The following is a 16,115-nucleotide window of genomic DNA, read 5'->3' as shown; positions in this document are numbered from 1 at the left end:
TTTAGCATTAGAATTTGAGTCCAGTTATTAGAAACGCCGTCTTCTTTGTCTTCTTCAATGAAAGTTTCCAAAATGACTTAAGAACAATTAAGTACTGCTTTGTTGCTAGCGTCATATTTAGCATTAGCATCTCAAATCCACAGATATCGGAACCACCTATAAAAATTTCCAACATAACTGAAATTACTGCTTTGTCGGTAGCATTCTATTTAGCAATAGCATCTTGAATCGACAGATATTGGAAATGCCTTTTTCTACGACGAAAACAATTCAGGAAATCACTGCTTTGATGTTAGCATCATATTTAGCATTTGCATCTTGAGTGCACACATACTGGAAATGCCTTCTTCTTTTTCTTCTATGAAGAGTCCAACAAGACTGAAGAACAATAAAGAATAGCACTGCTCTGCTGCTAGCATTATATTTAGCATTAGCATCTCAAATCCACGGTCATTAGGAACGCCTTCATCTTCTTCTTCTCTTTTGTCTTCTTCTTCTTCAACTTCCTCTATGAAAGCGTTCAACAGGACTGATGAACAGAACAAAAGCCCTGCTTTGTTGTTAGCATCGTATTTAGCATTAGCATAATCAAATCCACAGTCATTGGGAACGCCTTCATCTTCTTTATCATTTTTTTCATGAAAGCATCCAACAGGACTGAAAAACAAATTTAAAAAAAAAGAGCATTGCTTGCTGCTAGCATCACATTTAGCATCAGCGTGGCGAGCCCACAGAAATTGGAAACGTCTTCTCGAAATGTAGACAGGCATACTGTGTCCATGGAAAAAAAAAAAAAGTGAGCGTCTGGGTGGTGTACTCAAAAATTCCTCTAGGGAATCTGTACAGATAGGTCGCATAGACACGTCAGCCATTTTCACACATTGGCTATATTAGCCGGTGGTTTTCAGCTGCTCTTCTCCATCAGTATGGAAACCAGAGAGGAAGAACATGTCGAGCTAACGGAAGCGCTCCAATTTAATTGTGGAAAGGTCCTGGAAAATACCACGGAAATTTGCGGGGACCCTTAAACTTTAAAAAAAAAAATACACTAGGCATGATTCGGCACAATGTTGTCGCTACAAATGAACTCGGAACTATTAAACACCACAAAGGCACTTTTTTGTTATGCTACACGCTAGCATATTCACGTTGTTTCTTGCATTACTTTGGACATCACACGATTACTTCTGCATTCTCTTTATTTGTTATGGTGGAAAGACGGAGAGCAGGTAATTGAAGTCACATCTCACATGTCTGCAATTGTGCAATGCGCTCGGTCACATGTTTGATCATATGGAGATTTGTGGTCAGATATGCCAAGAAACAAGAAGTCTCGGAGACATACTACAGCATATGCTTGATTATAAGTCTGGCAAATTTCCAGTTTAGTTTGGTTCAAAATTATTTGTGGTTTTGCCAGCGTTTCACTCATTCAATCCCAAAGACGTATTTTTACGTTTTTCAAGAGTCTAGACATTCAAGTAATTACTTTTACAACTTTTTTCAAGTGTTTGGCTAAACCGCCTAAAAATGACTGGTACTATATGAATTAAGTATTAAAGTAATCAATTACTTTCATACCTAAAGGAATTGATGACTTTAGTAACTAAGGTAATTGATTCCCAAAGTAATTGATGTTTTTGTACATAATTATATAAAGCAGTTGATTACTACTTAATTACCCAAAGTAGTTGATTACATAGTTCATTGAGTACCAGCTTTTTTTAGACCCTTTTTTAGAAAAACATTTATACGGGATTGAATATCTTGACTCGTGGGAAAAGGAAAAAAAAACTTAAAAATACGTCTTTGGGATTGAATGAGTTAATATGTTCAATCGCAGCATTGGGGAGAGTGCACAAACTTTGCAAACTATACGCATTGCATTTTTTCTAATTTTTAAAATTCTTTTAAAGGTCTAATAATTAAAGTTATTTCTAATTTGAAGTGAGGTTGATGCTTTAACTGGTCTCTACCGCCACCTACTGTGCTAAGGTGAAACACAAGTCAGCAAAAAAAATTCAGTTTGCCGACATAGTTTGACCGGAATATCAACAGAATATTGCAAAAATCGCAGGAAAACCTATATAATAAGTCCTATTAAAATACATCCCAAAAATTGTAAGTATAATGGTTTTATATGGTCCAAAATTTGGACAATGGTTATTTTTGTACACAAAATCTTGCATGTTCAGCTGCAATCACACAGAAATGTCAGAATGGTTGCGTTTTGAAAACTGACATCTTTTAATTATCTGCTGGAACTTTCAACACCCTCGTGTTTCTTTTTTCCAATGGATTAATTTATGATATCATCAAAAAAAATCGAAGGAATTTCCATCATTTGTAACATAACGCTACAAGCGTTAAAATGCCCCCCGCACATTTCGAGTATTCTATTAGTTTTGAAAATGCGGTTACCATGACGAGGTAAACTCATGTGTGGTTTCGCGAGAGGAAACCCCCCCCCCCCCCCCCCCCACCCCCCCGGCTGGGGCCAAGTGTGTCCAAATGACTAATGACTCACGAAGCGCTGCCCCGTTACTAAGTCATCTGCCATCACTCAGCATGTTGGGTGCTGAAAACACGTAATGGTTTCAGCATGTCAGCGAGCTGGTTGTAGTTTTTTTTTTTTTACGTTTTTCACATTTCGTGCCCTTACGCTCTATTCACCGGTGGTGGGTGCCAGCGGGGGTCCATGCAGGGGCAAATTCACCTGGAGTGACCCTGTGCACTTAAAAAATGCAAATGATTACGTAATGAAAGTGGATGACTGGGAAATTCAAATAGCAGCAAAATCAGTGCAGTTAAGGCTTCGGATAAAGAATAATAAAGTCAATAGAGAAGCATATTATATTCAATGGGGGGGAAACTTTTTTCCAACGAGGTTTTGTAGTTTGCGTTTTTCAAAGTAATTGATTTATTTAATGAAATATATGTCTTGTTTTTAGTGTTTTTTTTCTGGTTTGGGAATAATTTCTCTGTTTTTCAGACTTTTTTTAAGTTTAGATTTAATTTCAGAAAATATTTTTTATTTTGGAGGAGATATTTACTATTTACTATTTACTATTCATCGGTTTTTAGTATTTATCAGTTTTTGGAGTATTTTTTTAATTTTTCCGAATTTTTTCTGAAGCTTTTTTTTTGTTTTATGAAATATTTTGTGAGTTTTGGAGGGGATTTTTTTTCCTGGTATTGTTCATTTGTAAAAATTTGGTTCTGGTTTTTCAAAACGTTTTATTTTGGGGTATTTTTTCTGTTTCGAGCTATTTTGTATTTATTTTTATTTCACTATTTTAAAATAGTTTTTGTCCGTTCTTTTATTATGTTGGTTTTTGGACTGTGTTTTTCTGTCTTTTATTTTCCATTTTGGGGGATATTTTTGTCTGCTTTTGAGACAAAACAGACATGATATATATATATATATATATATATATATATATATATATATATATATATATATATATATATATATATATATATATATATATATATATATATATACACTAAAATCAAATTAAAACAACGAAACAACAAACAATTATGTTAGCTTAATGCTAACATAAACCAAAAAGCATGAAATAGGCTAATAAAAATGAGCAAAAATTTGACTGACATCTTTTCGTTTCCTTTTGTCTGAAATGACGGAAGAATTTGGCCGTGCGGAAGCGCTGTCACCCGCCAACAGATGGCGCCGTGACTCACTCTGTCGGCTCTTCCGCTAAGGCCGCACAAAGCAACTTATTGACTCCCGCCGAGCTCCGAAATCACTGAAATAGCTTGAAAACCGCACGTACGTGCGCTTGTGGAGAAGCGTTGTTTGCGTGCTGTCCAGATGCCATTTTTGGAAACATCACTGTGATCTTGAGCGAGATAGTAAAGCGTGACGTTCATAACACGGCGCATGTGTCGCGGCGCCGTCTCCGGCGGGGCTTTTAAAAGCATCCCGTGTCAAATGTCAACGTACGTCATCATCTATTGCCGACGCTTGACCGCTCTTGCTTTCCTACACGCTTCTTTTGAGTGGCAAAGTGCCCTGCGGGGACCATCGCGTCCACGTCTCGTTCCATTAGCGCTCCTCATCGGGGATCGGAACGGAAGGGGTCGGAAAAGCCGAGTTTGAGGAAACCTGTGCCCGCCGACCCCTTGTCTTGATTAGATCAATGTGGTGAATTCAAGATGGCCGGAAATGAGTAAATGTGAAGCCGTTTTGTACCTGAATGAGTTCTTTCAACAAAAAATGAAGAACTTGTCCAGATTTTGGTAAAAGTGACTTGAAGGTAAGCATGGGTTGATATCAGATGCTGGCGGTATCACGATATTAATTATTGCCCACTGAATACAATCTGTTTCATTTTTAAACTATAATGAAAAGTATTCTTTTCTTGTTTTCCCGACTTCATTTTCATTTTTTTATTTTTTAACTACATTTTTTGTTTTGGGAATCAGTCTTTTTTTTCTAATTTTGTGAGTATTTTTTTCAGTTTTTCAGACAACTGATAGCTTTTTGGAATTATCTGTTTGGAACTATTTTGTATTTATTTTGTCTTTTGTATTTCACAATGTATTTTTACAATTTTTCTGTTTTGAAGATTTTTTTAGTTTTTCTTTTTTACACGTTTGTTTATGGATATTTTTTTTTCTCTTTTTCATAATGAGCCTCAATTTTTTTGCTATGAATATATTCCAGACCCTCAATAAGCAAAAATCTGTGATTTTATATATGGTAAGCTCCTTTTAAGACAATATCTCCTCTTTAAAATATTGAAAATATTGAATCAACTCTGCAAGCACGAATGATAGCGAATCACTAAACTGCAACACACTTCCATGACTGTCCACTGGGAGGCACACAAAAAAAACCTAAAATAATGATGTGATCTATTTTCAAAATAACTTTCAATGTTAATACCTGCGACCCCTAAAATTATACAGTAAGCAAATTCATTTGACTAGCATGAACATAAATTTGAAGTCGCGTTTTGAGAGCCATTTTGTAAGATCCAAAAGGTCATCAAGGGCATTCTAAGCAACATCATTTGATTTTGATTGGCCAAACTTGGTCCACTTATCGCCCAGAAGTGGATGACATCATCATAATTCAGCATTTTTATTGGTTTAGACACACACAAACGTTTCCTGTCCTCCAGCATGCAGCTTAAGTCCAAAGGGTTTAAGACAAAGACCTTCTCTAAAAAAAATACGCAACTGCTATCTAATTATTTTCGAAAAGGGGGCTTGTTAAGTCAACTCTGCGGGCAGCCAATCAAAACGCCCCTTTTGTTAGCTTAAGCGAAAAAGAAAAGCACTTATTACTGGCAGTATTAGCATTTATTGAGTCCTTGACTTTTCAACATCGTGGCTACTTGAACGAAATGTATTTTTACGTTTTTGGGCCGATTGTGGCATCTGTGAAGTTTTTTTTTTTTTTTTTTTTTTAACTACGGTTCATTTATTTTTAAGAGCGTAATGGGGGGGGGGGGGGGGGGGGGGCAATGAAGTGGTCCTTTGGAGCCCACCGTCATTCCGGTGCAAGCAAAGTCACGGCTAAATGACTCTTCTGTGTACACAGAAACAAAAGAAAAATGTTAGGGTTGGGGGTTGCAGCTAAATAGCAGCAGGTGCTGTGGACTAATGAGCCCACAAATTGTTGACGTTTGTTTTCTGGAGGACACTTCAGATGCGGTCGGACCGAGAGTGACCTTGAACCGAGAATGTTTGACTTTTTAAATTGTCACCTTCCTACACTAATGGTTTCAGTCATTTGTGCCAGTTACGATGGAAAATAAGTGATATAATATTAGATTTTTTTTTTTACTCCTCTAGATAGCGCTCTTGGTTTGAAAATAAAGTATAACGCAATGAAAATGTAATAAAACCCTTCTGCAAATATTTTGACCATTTTGGGTCATTTTTTTTCCATGTATTTTTTGCGGTATTTAAGCCAATGGATGGCACACCCCTGGTAGTGTAACAACTAAGTGGTCACGCCATGTTGAACTTTAACATGTTGTCGCCATTTGGGTGAAATTTCAGCTCCCCACTGTCTTTTTACAATGCTTTCCCTTTGATGTGATGTGAATTTGATGTATTTTGACTATTTTTGGGTCATTCTCACAGTATTTGAGTTTGATAACTCAGTGCCATGTTGAAATTTGACATGTGAAATTTCAGCTCCCTAGCGTCTTCTTTCAATGCTTTTGATTTAATGTGAACTACCTTTCATGTAAAGATCAAAGGCTTGGACAAAATACCGCACAAGGGTTAAACAAAAACAAAAAAAAATCCATCTACGGGTAAGCGATGAGAAAATGAAGCTCAAAAGACAGAGACCAAAAACAAATGTCCACGGCAATGGACACAAAACTTTCATCTTTGGCCTGTGTCATTTATAGACTAATATTTACAACGCTGCAGTGTGCGCGCGGATGTAAAGCCATTCCTCGGTATGACTCATTTTTCATATTTTATGCGTCCTACTTTAGCGATCGTATTTCAACAAAACGACCAACTCCTAAATGTCCCGCTCTGCCATAAAAACGTCCGACCCGTCAGACGCGCTCGCTTAATAGATGAGAAAAAGAGAGAAGGCATCCACGCTGGAGCCAGTGGAAAAAAAAAGTGCCAATTGAAGTTCAGCGGCAGAAGGTTGCCCGTCGTCTTTGCGTCCGACTGAAAAGTTCTCAGGTTCCGTTAAGATACTCTCATATACCACTGAAACTCACACGCAAACTCTCATACGTGAAACGGAAACACTAAACTTCGATATTAGTTAGCGGCTAATCGGTTAGCCGCTACAACGCTGGTTTTTAAAGGTACATGTGGTTCCTGCAAGGCCTGAATTTGTACAAAAGTCGGAATATCGTTATGCTATGCTATTCACGTTTTTTTAAGAATCCGGATATTAAATCCCAGATACTTAACTATTAAATCCTTACTTAAGTACATTAAGGACATTAATTTCCAGATTCTTTCATACTAAATCCATACTGAAATATCTTAGAAGTGAATGTCCGGACTACTTAAAATACGTGAAAATACATCCCTGGCATTGAATGAGTTAAATAACGAAAAATGCCTGCAGTGTTCAAGGCGCGCTTTTTGTCCTTACCCTCCAGGTCTACCAGATGGACCAGAAAGTGGACTCGGTCCTGCGGATCCTAACAGAGCAGTTCCTGCCCAAGCCTGAACTGATTTCCAGGCCGTCCATCCGCAGAGTGACCATCCAGAAGCGTATGGGTGTCAGCATCGACGAGGGGCCCTAAAGGATCACCCCGAACCCCTTTCTGGGTTTGGTTCTTGACTTAAATCCCCCCGACATCTCCCCACCAGAACCTACAACAGAACAAGAGACACCAAGAGGTTTATCCCCAAAACGGACTCACTTTATAATGGTATAACTACTGTAGCCCTTTTTTGGGGCTCGTCCCAATGTCGCGGCTCTCCTGGCCATTTATTTTCCTGCCGGCAATTTTTATGTGCCCGCTCTTCCCTAATATTATTCCCCAACTAACCAGCTAGCAATCAAAGCGCCGAGCTTCCCCGAACGGGAGTCCAGGAATTCCGCAAAATTTATCTTGGCCGCGTCCACACACACACACACACACACACACACGGCCATCTCGATTTAGAGCGTGTTTGTTAGAGGTAATCGGATAACACGAGCAGGGGAGGACTTCATTCAGCCCAGGCGCTATCCAGTCCTGTTTAGAAATATTACTTGGACTGAAGATTGTAAAAAAAAAAAAAAAAAAAAATGGACGGACCTTTGGCAGAGGTGTGTTTACGCTGGGATTGTCCATCAATCATCTTTAAGCAGCACCGCCGGGAATCTTCTTTATATCTGCCAGGATCCACTTCTAAAAGACTTTTTGAAGTTTCTTAGGAACTCAAAGAACTTTGGTACTACCACGTACCAAAAATGGGACAAGTATTTGGTCTGCAAACAGTGAGAGTACAGAAGAGAAATTAACAGGAATAAGCAGCAGGGGACACGAGAGGAAGAGGACAAGTGTGAGTCTTCGAGTGGTGTTTTTTCTTTTCTCTCGGTTTTTTTTTTTTTTTTGGGTGGGAAAATGAAGCCTCATGAAGCACTTGTGATATTTTTCTTACTTAAATGCTTCTCTTGTTTAAGAGATTGTCCAATGGAAGCAATTCCTCCACATTTTCAAAGACTGCCATCTAGAGGAGTAAAAGAAACATCAAAACTGCTTCGCGAAGCTTCGTTTGCCATCACCAGCTACGTTACTCCTGAAACTTTTTTTTAAGGGTTACTTCTTTTCATATCCTTCTAAAGTGTTTGTAAATTAACTGTACAGTATTTAAAAGTTTGATGAAACGTCCTCCTGGATTGAATTTTATTCAAGTTAACAACAACTCAGTGGCTAATACCTTTGATTTTTTTTTTTGAGTTATTTTCTTATTATAATTCTAATAATCGATTAGACAGTAAAGGCCTGTGATGAATCGAGTAAATGTTTTCAACTGCCTTTTTTCAGTTTCAACTGTAATTTTTTATTTACTTATTATTATCACCCTAAAACACGTTAACTTACTTTATCATTTTTACACAAGAATGTCGAACAAAAGCTTAATATCATCCTAAAACACGTTAATTTACTTTATAATTTCTACAATGAATGCCGAACCAATTGTTTATTAATATGGGGCGATTGAGTGCAGCTAGCTGCTAACGCTGCTTGCTAGTGCTGCTAGCACTGCTAGCTACTAATGTTGAAGCTGCAGCTAACGCCATTAGAATTTTTTTTTTTCTTTTAACGGAGGTGCTCAAATTACATGATACGATATACGGTTATGAGTTATGAGAGATTCTCCATAACTCTCCACTAATCACCCTGGCTAAAGCTCATTCCCAAAAACATTTCTCATTTTTCTTGATTTTTTGGCACAATTATTACTTTTTTTTTTTAATGAATAACAACTAATTAAGGTTCGACTGTATCCTCTGTAACTTGTGTTGAAACGTTGACGCAATTATTCTGATTGGCTCTCCTGTACAGTTTTCTAAGCGTTGTAAATAGAGACATTGCCTTACTGCACTGAAATTATGATCCCACGGAAACACGGGCGCTGCTTCGACGCGAAAGGCAGAGAGCGAGGCTCCTGTGCCGCAGATGGATGGAAATGATTGTAAACCATACTCACGCACACCCTCTGCACCATAGCAATGCTGTAAATAATAAAAAAGAAAAAAAAAAGTTTCATGACACGCCTCATCCAATCCTTAATTTGCTTCCATCCAGGGATGAAACTTGATTTGCGCCAAATTTCCTGAATTCTACAAAAAGGGAAAACTTCCCCTGGAGCCTGCTTGGAACTTGCAATATATTCCACCCCACCCACCCCCCCTTCATTTTTTTTTTTTCCATGGTTTCATATTACCACTCCAAAGGTCAAAGATGACTAGGGATGTCCCGAGATCCCAAGGGGGGGCAGGACCGAGAAGGGATAAGCGCCAAGCTACTTTCAATTAGTTGGAGAGGCGACATGAGGGTTGGGGGGGGTCGAAAAGCTAGAGCTTGCCCTCTGGTTTCCATCAATTGGGGGCGGGGGGGTCTCGCACCGAGCTGCCCGCCGCTTTCATCTCAAGACGGGACAACTTCAAAAGACGGTTTGATCTGGGACCTTTACTAAACGAGCGCCCGAGGGGGGGGGACAGAAGGGCCGCCGCAATCTGCCCATCGCACACTTGGGAAGGGGACTCTGCTCGGATCCTGTGCGGAGTTTGCATTTGCACCCCAAAAAACTGGATTGTTCGGTTCCACCAGCCAGGAAACATCCAGGCTTTTCCTGCCCCATCCGCCGGGCAGATCGAGATCTTCCCAATCGATCTTCTCACGTCGATAAACGGAAAATAGTCATCGCTGGATCTCGTTTGTTGACCGGCTTTCCTGTGAATGAACGCATGGGCGGAGCTACGAGGTGAGCCCCTTGTGCGTTTTCGCGTACCATTTCAAAATATCCTCCTGAGCCTTACCGTTGTGTCCAATTTGTCTCAGCAAGACGGCGAATTGCATCCCACCCAAACACATGAGAAATTATTGAAAAGAACAGGATGTCCTCTGCTGAGGACACTAGGACTTAGTAGGGTGGCTAGAATGAGTCAAAAGATTTCAACCAAAAACAAATGTCCAGTGATGGGACAAATGGACTACATTTTAGTAGTTAAGTCAAAGTTGAATTGACCAGCCGTGGCTCCCAAGATGTCAAAGGGAGAAGTAAGCAGATGGTTACTATGGAAACCAAGATGGAGATAATCAAGAAATACCAAAAAGGCTAGGCTGGGCTACATTTGCTAGGGATTATGGTAGCAAGTAGCGCAAGTCAACGTCACTCAAAGGTAAATAAAATGTCATTTTTCCTTTATATATTTTGTATTTATGATGTTATTTAATTGTATACATGTATTTTATATACAAGTAGCACGTGCTATACTATTTTATTACCACTTTGTAACATGTATGAACAATTTTGATGTTTTTACCTGGATGCATTAGCTAATTAGCATAGCTTTCTATGGCCCACCATACGACAATTTCGTCTTACGATCTCAACCCCGAAACGGATTAATTTCGTATAGCGGGGGTCCACTGTCGGTCGTTTCGAAAAGTGTCTTCATGCTGTTTGTGTATATTGACATGTTTAAAAAAATCATCTCCAATAGACATTTTTTTAATAGCTATTTTTTTCACGCTTTGTGGAGAGATTTTTCTCATTCAATGCTCTCATTGTCATTTTTCTTAATAAGTAGTAGGGTAGCTCTAATTAGTCAAAAGATCTGGACTAAAAACAAATGTCCACCACAGTGGACGCAAAGGCATACGCTGACTGAGCAGGATAGAATTTTTTTTTAAAATGTCTCACACATTGCAGAAAATAGCAAACAACAAACCGGCGGCTATAAATCAGACGCAAACAACTCTAAGCGTCCCTGTCAGCCGTTTGTACAGCAAAAGAAAACAAGCGCCGACCCGACAAGACGAGCAGGCCTTTCTCATTACGCCCCGGCGTGTTACTCAATCCGTAAGAGTCCAAATCAAATTGGTGACACTTGGAGAGCGCGGACCTCTGCCAAGGCCGACAAGCCACTCCATTATTTTGCGTCGGGGGGGGGGGGGGGGGGGGGGGGCAAGAAAAATCCAACTAAGCGCGGATCCGCGTTTCTGGTGGAGCTGCTGCCGTGGAACAAAGTGGAGCATTTAGCGGCTAAAGAGCCAGTTATGGATAGCGCATGTCTCTGTGGCCCGGACCAAAACGGCTACGTATTAGCCGTGCCAGGTGGACGCGAAATTAAGCCAATTGGACGCTAATAATGGCCCGTGTCTGCTTCTGCGTATGTCCTTAATTGAATGAAGGACAAGGTCACGATGCTGATTATTCTAGTGATGGCAAAACGAAGCCTCGTGAAGCTCTTTAGATTTTTTTCCTCCTCTAGATGGCACCCTTGCGCAGTATTTTCACCATTTTTCATTTTCTTTTCAGTCTCGCTGTATTTTTGTCAATAGATGGCACACTCCTGTGCAATGCTGAACTTTGACATGTTGTCACCATCTGGGGGAGATTTCAGCTCCCTTTTGTCTTCTTTCAATGCTTTCCCTTTGATGTGAAATTTCAGCTCCCTTTTGTCTTCTTTTAATGTCCCTTTGATGTGAAATGCCTTTGATGTAAAGATCAAAGGATTGGACAAATTACCGCGTTAAAAGATGCAGTGGAAAAGCACTTGTCCTTTAAACCAAGAGCACCATCTAGTGGAGGAAAACATTATAACGTGTGGTTCATGAGGCCTCATTTTCACTTCACTAAATTATACCAATGAGCTTGTTTGTTATTTGACACCATTTATGGACCGAAGTCAGCTAAAGGTATACGAATGATGGGAAAACGAAGTTTCATGAAGCTTCATGAAGCACTGGGAATTTTTTTCTACTCCTCTAGATGGTGCTCATGGTTTAAAGATGAAGACCGATCCAATGAAAATATATTACATTTCCTGCGCCTCTTTGAAACAGGATGGGCAATCAAAAATATCAAAAATGCTTCATGAGGCTTCATTTTCCCATCACTTTGTGATGTATTATTTTTTTATTTTCATTTGCTTGTTTATTGCATTATTTTGCTTGTCTTCTTTCTTTTTTTTTGCATGAATGCGTCTTTTTCAGTCCCAGAAGCAACAAAAAATGTAATTGTAGTTGAAAGGAAAAAAAAAAAAGAAGGAAACTTTATTGACAGGATTTGACATGATTAGTGAACTTTGTTATTTGGCTCCTCCCACCAGGGCCCAGCTGCTCGATTGTTTGTGGCCGTCAGTCGGTCGGAGCCTGAACGCCACCTGTCCGGCGAGGCCCGGCCGCACGCTACGTGATAGCGGATAGCGGGCGACAGGTGCGCGCCCGCACAAGCGGCAGCTGAGAAAAAACGATGGAGGCGCAGTTGGCGCCCCAACGCGCGCCAAACAGATCCTCCAGTCGGCTTACCATTAAAATAGCAATACCGTCCAAAACTACAGGATTTTCCTTCATTACTTTTATTATTTAACAAGAGAAAAATAAATCACAAGTAGTTCATGAGACTGCCATTTTGCAGGGCAGCTTTTCAAAATAATTGGCCATGTACTCTAAAACAAAAAAACTCTAATATATATATATATATATATATATATATATATATATATATATATATATATATATATATATATATATATATATATATATATATATGTTTTTTAAACGTATTGTAAGATAAGGAGGTTTTTTAGGGGGGTAATTAAACAAAAAAAGACAATGTAGTGTAAGGCTTTTTTTGTTTATGCAAAAATTGATCATGTATAGTAAGGGGTAAAATGTTTCCAATTAAAAAAACAAAAAACAATTATATTCAAGATGACGATCACCATTTTTTTTTCAATTATTCCAGTGTCACATTACACATTTACAAGTGTGTGGCAAACATTTTGTTAACATTACCGAAGTTAGCGTCACTTGCTAGCTAGATTGCTAACTATTCTTAACTCTCTATTTAATGTTGCTAAACAATTGATATATATAATAGTTATGTTAAATGTAATATGAAATCATGTCAAGAATCAAATAAAATATACTTAAAAAAATAAGTGAATAATACATAGTAATATCATACAATATAATACACTTCATATAAAGCTTGATATAAAAATATATGTATAAATAAATAAATATGACCATTTAAAAATTGGCCACCTCGAAAAACAACAAAGATGCAGTGATACAAGACCAAAGCAATTTTTGGCATGTCCAACATTTTTGTTGTCACTGTGTAATTACTGGCGTCAACATGTTGAGTTGGCCTCCGGATGTCTGCAACAACAAAAAAAAAAAGTCCTGTTCTACATGAGAACCTGTAATTACAGGTTGTTTGACACAACTTTTATTATGTGACATGTGTTCACAAGATAAAACCATAATTTTAATAGATGGATTAAAAGCTACCGCTAAATGACTAGCATGCGTCTGTCAACGTAGCCAAATTGTTTTTGGGTTTTTTTTTTTTGCGTCATACTTTGTTTTTATTTTATGTTCATGTTACACTAATTAAGTGTAAAAAAATAAGGACATAAACTACAATATTTAAGACAATTTTATCTTTAAAAACTAATTTAAAAGATAACTTTTGAAACTAAGGATTTTAGGCCACAAAACACAGTTTGTTGCATGCTATATCAATTTCTATTTTGCGTTTTGTTATATTGAAGTATTTTGTAACTACATTTTTAACCACGTATTTTCTGAAGCTACAAAAGAACAAGGAAACTTATTCAAAAGCGGAGACTGACAGTTTCAAATGAAGGGTTTTTCTTAAATTACCTAAAACATTTAATAAACAACACACAAGGAAGGAAGACAAGAGGCTTTAGATTATTTTTGCTCACGAGGAGAACGGACAGAGATGTGTGGTTACAGTCTGATACTGTTCTGACCACACATCATTTTGAGCCCCCTTTTCAAGTAATGGGTTGAAATTGGTGATAGGGTTTAAAAGTCAGGTTACACTTTGAAAGTAGGGTTTCAAAGTATCGTTAGGGTTTCATCGTTTGGTTTCAAACTAGAGATGGGGTTTACATTAGGGTTTCAAATGAGGTTTAGGGTTTCAAACCAGTGTTAGGTTTCCAATATAGTGTTTCAAACTAGAGTTAGGGTTTCAGGGTAGGGATTTGAATTGTGTGTAGGGTATCAAACGAGGGTTAGCGATTCAAAGTAGGGTTTCAATCTGAGGTTAGGTTTCAAAGAAGGGCCTGAAACTGGTATTAGAGTTTCAAATTTGGGTTTTAGACTAGGTTGGGTTTTCAAAGAATGGGTGTTAAGTTTTCCAAGTAGGGTTTCAAACTGAGGTTAGGTTTTCAAAGAACAGGTTGAATCTGGTGTTAGGCTTTCAAACTAGGGCTTCAAACTATTAGTTATGGTTTAAAAGTATGTTTTCAAATGGCTGTGGTTTCAAACTGGAGTTAGGGTTTCAATGTAGGGTTTCGAACTACGGTTAAGGTTTCATCGTCGGGTTTCAAACTAGGGGTGTGGTTTCAAATTGCCTAGGGTTTGAAAATAAGGTTGGAAACATTGCGGTTTGACTGACGGGCACACACACTTGCAGTCAGTCAAGCAGCAAGGCAACTCTTCAAGCAGGCGGTCAGGGTGTAGTTTGACGCCCACCCCCCAGGCCCCCGCCACCTTTGTCTGCGCAGGGAAGGGCCAGACACAACAGTGGCCGGCCCCTGGCCCCTCACAATGGCCCTGCATACAAAGGCCCCCCGAACGGGGACAATGGGCCCGTGGGGGTGGACCGCTCCGGCTGAGGTTACCCACCTGCACACTTCAGGACGGGACCCCGACACACGCACACGTCTGCAGGTGGCTTCCTGTGACTGCCTCACAGGAAGTAGCGAGGCAACAACACACAGGTGGTGCTTGGTACTTCAAAGGGACAATCTTTCCACAACAAAGAAACTCAAGATGTTAACTGTTGAAGGTTTGTGGCTGGGGTCCACCATTGTCCCATTTACAACGTTTTCAATGGCAGATGGGTCAGGACTGCTGGCAGGCCGGTCTTTTACAAACCAGAATGCATCCAGCGAAAATCCGGATGCTTATTTTGCACTTTTGCCTGGAGAACATGATTTCTATGGAGAGTTTGAGATGTGGACTCGTCAGACCACGGCACTTTTTTTGTTGTTGGTCATGACACTTGTTAGTTTTCATTAACTTTTTGAAGTTTGAAAATACCAAACAAGTGTTTTTGAACATTCATCAACTTTCGATTCTTTTGCCAATACCACCCCCCCAGAAAAAACGTTTTTTTTTTAAAGTAGGGTTTCAAAATAGGGTTAGGTTTTCTGGGTGTTTTTTTCAAATTAGAGTTGGAGTTTCAAAGTAGGGATTTAAAGGGGGTTCAAATTAGATTTAGGCTTTCAAAGTAAGCTTTCAAACTTTGATTAGGGTTTATAAATTGGATTTTAAATTCGGATTAAGGTTTCTAGGGTTTGAAACAAAAGTCAGGGGTTTAAAGTAGGGTTTCAAAACTAGGGTCAGAGTTTTCGAACCTGGTTTCAAACAAATGGTAAAAACATCAATTTAGGATTTCGAAACAGGGTTTTAAATAGCATTCGTGTTTTGAAGTATAGTTTCAAATTGTTAGGGCTTCCTGGTATGGTTTAAAATGGGGTTAGGGTTTCATAGTGGCGTTTCAAAGTAGGGTTGAGGTTCAAAAGTAGGATTTTAAATTATTTTAAGAGGTTCAGATTAGGGTGTTTGCTTTGAGAGCTCGTGTATCAAAGCAGGGTTTTACACTCGAGTTAGGGTTTCAAACTAGGGTTAGTCTTTCAGAGTAGGGGTTCAAACTATGGTTATAGTTTCAAAGTAGGGTTTTTAATTTAAGTTTGGGTTTCGAAGTAGGGTTTTAAACTTAGCTTAGGCTTTCAAAGTAGGGTTTTAAACTTAGCTTAGGCTTTCAAAGTAGGGTTTTAAACTGTGGTTACTGTTACAATCAAATTAAATTCAATATGAAAGAATAATAAAAACAACAACGTTAAAAGTAATGTTAAAACCAGTTTGGGCATTAGTACATTTTCT

The 16,115-nt window shown here is 38.8% G+C and overlaps 1 protein-coding gene across 1 annotated transcript in view; it reads left to right on the top strand.

Annotated features, from left to right (window-relative positions):
- kcnq1.2 (potassium voltage-gated channel, KQT-like subfamily, member 1.2) overlaps positions 1-9,222 on the top strand; it is a 136,922-nt gene extending 127,700 nt beyond the window's left edge. Inside the window, exon 20 of the mRNA XM_088416554.1 lies at positions 7,119-9,222. Within this exon, the coding sequence (XP_088272680.1) occupies positions 7,119-7,265 (147 nt within the window). The 3' untranslated portion in view covers positions 7,266-9,222. The remainder of the gene's footprint in view (positions 1-7,118) is intronic.
- The last annotated feature ends 6,893 nt before the right edge of the window (positions 9,223-16,115 follow it).

The sequence above is a fragment of the Hippichthys cyanospilos genome, chromosome 6 (assembly GCF_059441005.1).
Source record: "Hippichthys cyanospilos isolate Australia breed blue-spotted pipefish chromosome 6, RoL_Hcya_1.0, whole genome shotgun sequence".
NCBI lineage: Eukaryota > Metazoa > Chordata > Actinopteri > Syngnathiformes > Syngnathidae > Hippichthys > Hippichthys cyanospilos.
The sequence above is the reverse complement of the archived record's forward strand: the minus strand, read 5'-3'. Positions and strand labels throughout refer to the sequence as shown.